This window comes from Triticum dicoccoides, chromosome 7A (assembly GCF_002162155.2).
Source record: "Triticum dicoccoides isolate Atlit2015 ecotype Zavitan chromosome 7A, WEW_v2.0, whole genome shotgun sequence".
Classification (NCBI taxonomy): Eukaryota; Viridiplantae; Streptophyta; class Magnoliopsida; order Poales; family Poaceae; genus Triticum; species Triticum dicoccoides.
The window spans coordinates 658633603-658640373 of NC_041392.1; the positions used below are offsets into that span (position 1 = coordinate 658633603).

Genomic DNA, 6771 nt, shown 5'->3' on the forward strand with positions numbered 1-6771 from the left:
GGATGGCAGATAAGAGGGATGGGCGGGCCTTGATAGCACATTGTGAGTAATGCTTGTAGCTCTGGCACTGCAACTTCAGCATAATCTTCTTTGTTGTCTTGGCCCGAAACAGAATAATAAACATCTAGATGCAAGGAAGCAACAGAAGAGGAGCGTCCAACATTTTTTGTCCAAATGACCCCAGAAATTCACCGCAAGTCTCGACTCATGCTACAAGATTTAGTCGTGCCCAACATAAGATGAGTTTCTCTGAAGAATTGAAGCAAAGCACGTGCATAATGCGCTAGGAAGTTTTGCCAACAACTGAATAATGAAATTAACTCGAGCATACAACGACATTGGTGTTCAGAAACATCTTGATGCACTAAATAGGAAAAGGCAATAAGGATACACACAGCAACAACGGCGATGACTTGTTCCATGTCTGCAGGTGATCTACAATTCTCCATGCATCATGCAACATGGCTTAGAGCATTTCTAGCAGATCCCGCAAACTGGGCCGTCCGGTACAATAACCGCCAATTTACGGAATTCATCCCGTATCCCCGTCCCGAATAGATCCTCTAAATCCGACCGTCCCGATTTTTTTTGCGGGATCCCGAATCCACGAGGGCATTTCCTACATATTTCCGGGACGAAGGGCCAATTCTACATGTTGCCGCAAACAAGCCAACCGCTTGGCGGGAGGGAACTTTCACCGCGTCCACCTCCCGCCCCCGTGCCTTTGCAGACCCCGACCTCGTTGCTCCTTCACCGACGCGCCTCCTCCGACTGCCACACCACACCATGGAGTGGCCACCCTCCTGCCATCCATCCCAAGCTTGCGCAAGCCGAATCGGCCTAGGCCCGCGTCCGCCTGCTGCGATTGTCGCACCTCGCCGTGGCCGATGGCCGTGGCCGGGGAACTCCACAACGCCTCGCCGTGGCTGCCGTGTCGTGGGGGCGCCGTGTGTGTCGTTGAAGCCGTTCAGCAAGAAGGAGTGGACGGCGCACCCGACGACGCGTCCACCGACTACTCGACCTCACGCATCTGGAGCAGGCCATGAGCAGCAGCTAGTCAAGGCGGCCGGCGTGGAAAGCCAAGAGCAGCAGCCAGTCAAGGTGGCCGACGCTGCAGGCCAGGGAGCCGCAGGTCCAGCCGATGGCGTGGGGTGGGCCACACGCCTCGGTGAGCTCCGGCTCCGCCAGGCAACACACAGCAGGCTCTATTGCCATGGCCGCTCGAGGACCCAATTGTAATCTAAATTTCATTTTGAGGGTGTTTTGTGCTACTTTGTAAGGACCCTATTGTAAATGTAACTACTGACACGTGGGCTCCACATCTGACGTGATTTTTTTACTGGATCTATTATGTGTGGACACATGCCATACCGTAAAAACGTGTTAAAACCGTTTTGCGATATCCTCTAAATCTATTTTGCGGTACGAGGTTGTTTTGCGATATCCTCTAAATCTATTTTGCGGTACGAGGTTATAAGGGATCTGCTAGAGATAATCTTAGAGCAGCCAACAGAGGTGAAAGATTCCCTACGACATTATCTTCTTGTGATCGCGTAGAATGCCAACTATGCATATGCACACGTCGCCATAATTTCCAAATCTACAACTCAAAACAAACCCTACTTATTTCAGATATGGCTAACAAATACCGAGCAAATTTCTAATTCAAGGAGATATCACACCGTGCCTACTTGCACATTGCAATGCAAGGTTTTGCTGTTTTGATAGCTGAGATATGCCAATGAGCAGTTGTTTGGTTCACAGTTACTTGATTTGATTGGTCTGTAAATACATGTCTATAAAATTGCATAGCGTAACAACATAACAAAACAATTTGCCAAAGCCAAAAAAACAGAGAGGAGACCCAAGAACAACGGGCATTCAGCACAACATCATAAACATACACTGCGACAGCAATTTAATTAGACCAAGAACAAAAATACCAAACTCAGAGAATAAATAACATTTTACTTGTCGATTGGATCTGGAGAAAGTAGTTGACACAATAGCAAAACATATGCTCCATTGCCAATAGGGTTATAGCCAGAAAATTAAAGATAATACAGTCTTCTTGTGGGAAGTTCTGGCACAACATTCTAAACATAACGACAATATCATCAGCTTAGAAGAGAGATGTTCCCTTGCCCTTCTTGTCTCCACCGATTTCGAAGTGCTTGCACCTCTGTAATAACGAAGAAATTATGGAGTCAGATAATTAAACATAACAGAATATAGCAAGGAAATGGGATGGCAGATAAGAGGGATGTGCGGACCTTGATAGCACGTTGTGAGTAATGCTTGCAGCTCTGGCACTGCAACTTCAGCACAATCTTCTTTGTTGTCTTGGCCTGAAACAAACAGAAGAATAAGCATCCAGATGCAAAGAAGCAACAGAAGAGGAACATCCAACATTTCCAAAGTAACTTGAGTTGCACATCAAAGATATATGCCCACAGAAATCAGTAACATACCTTCTTGTGGAAAACAGGCTTTGTCTGGCCACCATATCCAGACTGCTTGCGGTCATAACGACGCTTCCCCTGGGCAGAAAGACTGTCCTTACCCTTTTTGTATTGGGTAACCTTGTGGAGGGTGTGCTTCTTGCACTCCTTGTTCTTGCAGTAGGTCTTCTTGGTCTTCGGAACGTTCACCTACAAAATGGCCATACCATACTTAGCCCAACTGGAATAGACAACATAGCTTAACTCACAACACCATGTTTGCTACCTAAGATGTGTAGAAGCAAGGACCTCTCTGATTCAACGGGCATGGTTAAATTTCCCGGTGATCAAGGGGGTCCGAAAATACAGAGGGCAGAATTTGCAATTACACACATAATGAAAAGGAAACTCAAGCCAAAGATGCTATAGTGAACTAGAAAAGCACCTTGCTGGCGAAAAAAAAACAGAGTACATTATTACATACTACAAAACAGAACATGTTGAGCTAGCTCGCAATGGTGGTGCCAACGATAGTCCATAGAGAGCTAGCTGTAGGAGGAATACATCATGTCAATCGTTGCTGATTGCACGTCCACGTCCTCTGCCTCCAGCAACTAGAACTGCATCATCTTGTTCATTACTGAGAATAGGCCTCTTCTCACACCGTACCAGTTCTTTTTGCAGAATAGGTTTCAGTAACATATATTCCATCTCTTCCCTTCCTAAATATAAGTCTTTTTAGATATTTCAATAGAGACTACATACAGATGTAGATTTACTCATTTTGCTTCGGATTTAGTCCTTATTGAAATATCTAAAAAGGCTTATATTTAGGAACGGAGGGAGTAGAACACAATCTGATTAACTGCAGCTGAATGAGAGCATACTGTGCAACCAAACAGTGAGGCCATGATCTGACCTTGCAAGCATATAACTAGAATAAACGTGTATATTTGGGCGCGATCATGAGTCATGAAAACTCGACTAACAAGGCCGGAGATCAATGTAGAAGGTGACAATTCAAACAAACCAATTCGTCATTCGATCAAGCCAACTTAACACTCTACATCCAAGGCCCTGCGCCGCGCAGTGTTGTAATGAATGGAAGTGTCTCCAGCCACAACATCCCAATCACCTCCCCTTCTCCGACATCTACTAGCATCCACGCGGTACGATTCAAGAGGAATGCGCAACTGCTACCGAAGTCTCATCCGATTAGCAGCATCGCATTACGAAATGCATCCGCGCTCGCAAGTCATGTTCGGAAACCAGAAACAGTCGCTACGACCAACCGCAGGTACAGAGATCAGGGGGAGGAGACTCACCATGGCTGCGGAAGCGGCGGTGGATCCGAGACGGCGAGGAGGAGTGCGCGCCTGGGTGAGAACACGGGAGTGCGCCGCCGCCGCCGAAAACTGAAATGGTGGGAGGGCGAAGGGGTGCGCGGTTATATACGAGGGGTGACGGCTAGCTAGGGTTTCGCCCTCACGCACAAGTCACTGCGGGTGGGTCCCAGTGCTTAGCGGCCACACGGGCCGGTAGTTGGGCCGGATGAAATGGTTCCCCCAGGCCCATGTGACACCGAAGGTCTAAACGGGCTGGAAGGTGGCCATTTCCGTCTCAGCGTCGCATCTTGGGTTCTTGGTGGACTCCGGCCAGTGAGGGGAAGCAGCCGCCGTCGTCTCGATCTCGGGATCTCTCGTCGCCGGCGCGCGTAGGGAGAGGAGCTGAGGAGGGGTGGTTGGTAGGTGAGTCGGCCTCCATTTTGATCTCTTCGGCGATGGTCCCGAGGTTTGATGTGTGGATGTGATTTTTGAGCCGCCATTTCGGTACTTTTCTTGGAGTGACAGGGAAGAGTGGTGGTGGTAGGAGGAGGAGGATGAGCGAGAGCGAGCAGAGGCCGGTGCCGAGGCGGGAGAGCCCGTGGGGCTTGCCGGAGGGGGACAAGCGCCAGCCCAAGGCGCACCGCTGCAACGACCGCATCGAGGATGTCGTCCAGGTCCGGAGGTCCCCTCCCTCTCTGATTAGAAAAATCTTCAGGTGTAACATTCAACTGGCACGTATGTGTAGATGATATTGACGAGATCCATGGTGCAACAGCTGAAATGATGCCCTAGAAACCACTTGGAATTAGGCACTTGATTGTTTAGGCTGGTTTACTTCATCTACTCTACTACTGCGAGGGGCTGGCATTAAGTCGTTTCAGTAGTTAATTCGCTATCATGACTCAGAACACTTTAGATGTGATTCAGCAATGTTAAGCACCCAATGTTGCCCTGCTATGAAGATTGCACATGATTCATTAACACGCAACTAGGATGATTCCTATCCTACCTGTGCTGTGCTCATTGCTTCCAAGCTAGTGATGGCGGTCGCAGTTTCAATCTACAAAACACAATTAGCAATGACCAATGGACTAATCTGAAACTGGTATTTGGAAATATCATCAAAGAAAATGCTTCCAGTTCCAGTGCTGAGTAATTGAGCATTATAAAAGAATGTGTATGACATAATTGCCATAAGTTGGACTAATGTGGAGTTCAGGATCTCATCCCACCACCACCTTAATCTGGAATTTCCTGTAATTACCGGTCACTACCTTCAACTGGTTATGCGTTTTCCAGCAAATGGCCAGCATTAGCTGTGTTTCATCATGTGAATTCCTAGTCTGAAATCAACATGTTTTGGTCTGCTTAATTATTTGTTTGCAGGCTGCCTTTGAAGGGAATCCATTCAAGACAGTTCCAGGCCCATTCAAGGTCTTTTGGCAATGCATGCGCTCGAAACCTGGGTATCCGCTGCTTCTCATGATCTCTGTTTTAATGCTTTTGGTGGAATCATTAGAATCACTGATGACAATCTAAATATGTTTTTAGGTTGCCCACAACAATTTCATAAAATGAATAAGCAGTATATGAGGAAAATGTTAAGTTAGTGATTGCTAAGTATGCTCATGTTAATTTTTTTTCTTTTTCTTTGGTGGTTGCTTGCTTTTTCAGCAACTTAAATGCTTAGTTAGTACATAGGGATGCTCACTAAAAAGTAATCTCTTCGGCATGGTGTTATTTTCTTGTTTATGGGAAAGTCTTATATGAGCCTAACCACTTCCTAAAAATCTAATATGGAGCATCACACGTAACAGGGAGTTGGTCAGGCACGATTCTCCATGTAGTTGCAAATCCCTGAGATTTATGAAGCGCGTACTAGCCTACCTGTGTGCCATATATGATGTTTCACATCTATTAGGAAGGTAGTTTGGTTGGTTGGTTGGGCAGTGTGGATGGTGCAACCTTTCTGGACAATATCTCAGTCTGGCTGGCTGGGTCAGAAACCAAGGGCACTGCTGTGGCTTGGCTGGGAGCAATCAGTTCCACATACCAGGAGTAGAAGCACGCATGCAATCATTTTGATCACCAAAATTGAACAAAAGAAAGTACTTGGTGACATGGCTTTCTCCTAATAAAAAGGCTAAGTGGTTCAGGAAGCTATTGTTCTGAAATGCATATTATGGAAGGACTCCATATCTGTGTGAAATTGTGGACTATAGAATTCTAATGATGAATATTGCCTCAGAGAGCAAGCAAGTATCAACTATAGTTTCTGGTGCACATACATTCAAAATTGTGACAAGTATTCTGACCATGAATATTGTTTTTTTTTCCTCTTTTGTTAGAGAAAGTTGTTAATGTACAAACTGTGATTTGCAGGGAGGAACCAACTGTACCATTTACTTACCTGCAGCTGGATCCTCCGAAGAGGGTAGAGGCCAAGCTAGAGTAAACAACACCTAAATCCTTCTGAAGTGTGTGTGGTTATATTTCGTAGTGAACTTTTTACCTAGGCGTCATGTTGAATGCAAGGCCTTATGTTCGGATATTTATTCATGAATAATAATAGTGCAAAACCGATCCAGAAATAAGAAACGCCTTAACAGGAGGTGAATTGGTTGAAGTTGCCGTTTTGAAATGGGATTTGTAATTTTGTCTGACTTGTTTTGGGCCTTGAGGGTTAAATCCTTATTGAATGGCTTCTATGGTTTGTTCATGGGATTTCGTAATGGTATGCGGCTCATGTGGAATTCTGGGTAAAGATGGTGCCTGATTCGTGTGCCTGTCAGTTCATGCAAAATTGAATTAGACATTCTTAAACTGCTCCCTGGTGACAAAAAGTTGCCAGTTTCCTCTTTGTTTCCCATTTCTTTTTGCCAACCCATTTTGCAAGAGGGCTGCACGTGCTTTTCGGTACCTGCTTGTTCTACAGGTTCTGCCTGGTACTGTGAGCACTACATACACCTTTTGTGATGAATACTAACATCAAAGTTTGAGATTGC

The 6771-nt window shown here is 45.9% G+C and overlaps 2 protein-coding genes across 3 annotated transcripts; one reads left to right on the forward strand and one right to left on the reverse strand.

The window, feature by feature from the left end:
• Window positions 1-1901: 1901 nt before the first annotated feature.
• LOC119330204 (60S ribosomal protein L36a) lies at window positions 1902-3877 on the reverse strand. Its single transcript, XM_037603323.1, has 4 exons — window positions 3767-3877; window positions 2472-2651; window positions 2274-2348; window positions 1902-2182 (listed from the first exon to the last, which is right to left on the reverse strand). The coding sequence occupies exons 1-4, from the start codon at window positions 3767-3769 to the stop codon at window positions 2123-2125; spliced, it is 318 nt and encodes a 105-aa protein (XP_037459220.1). The 5' UTR covers window positions 3770-3877; the 3' UTR covers window positions 1902-2122.
• A 168-nt stretch (window positions 3878-4045) lies between these two features.
• LOC119332215 lies at window positions 4046-6485 on the forward strand. 2 transcript variants are annotated; one of them, XM_037605395.1, is made up of 4 exons: window positions 4046-4189; window positions 4292-4440; window positions 5153-5232; window positions 6149-6485. In XM_037605395.1, the coding sequence occupies exons 2-4, from the start codon at window positions 4321-4323 to the stop codon at window positions 6219-6221; spliced, it is 273 nt and encodes a 90-aa protein (XP_037461292.1). In that variant the 5' UTR covers window positions 4046-4189; window positions 4292-4320; the 3' UTR covers window positions 6222-6485. The 2 variants fall into 2 exon arrangements, with proteins under 2 accessions (XP_037461292.1, XP_037461294.1); XM_037605397.1 differs by having other exon boundaries at window positions 4061-4185.
• Window positions 6486-6771: the final 286 nt, after the last annotated feature.

What these genes read in the sequence shown, in the direction of transcription:
- LOC119330204 (XM_037603323.1), bottom strand. An exon ending in AGCCTGTTTTCCACAAGAAG is followed by an intron (nt 2,349 to 2,471) that starts GTATGTTACTGA and finishes TGTTTGTTTCAG; the next exon opens with GCCAAGACAACAAAGAAGAT. An exon ending in ACTCACAACGTGCTATCAAG is followed by an intron (nt 2,183 to 2,273) that starts GTCCGCACATCC and finishes TCGTTATTACAG; the next exon opens with AGGTGCAAGCACTTCGAAAT.
- LOC119332215 (XM_037605395.1), top strand. Translation starts at nt 4,321, where the DNA reads ATGAGCGAGAGCGAGCAGAGGCCGGTGCCGAGGCGGGAGAGCCCGTGG. An exon ending in GCATCGAGGATGTCGTCCAG is followed by an intron (nt 4,441 to 5,152) that starts GTCCGGAGGTCC and finishes ATTTGTTTGCAG; the next exon opens with GCTGCCTTTGAAGGGAATCC. An exon ending in TGCATGCGCTCGAAACCTGG is followed by an intron (nt 5,233 to 6,148) that starts GTATCCGCTGCT and finishes TGTGATTTGCAG; the next exon opens with GGAGGAACCAACTGTACCAT.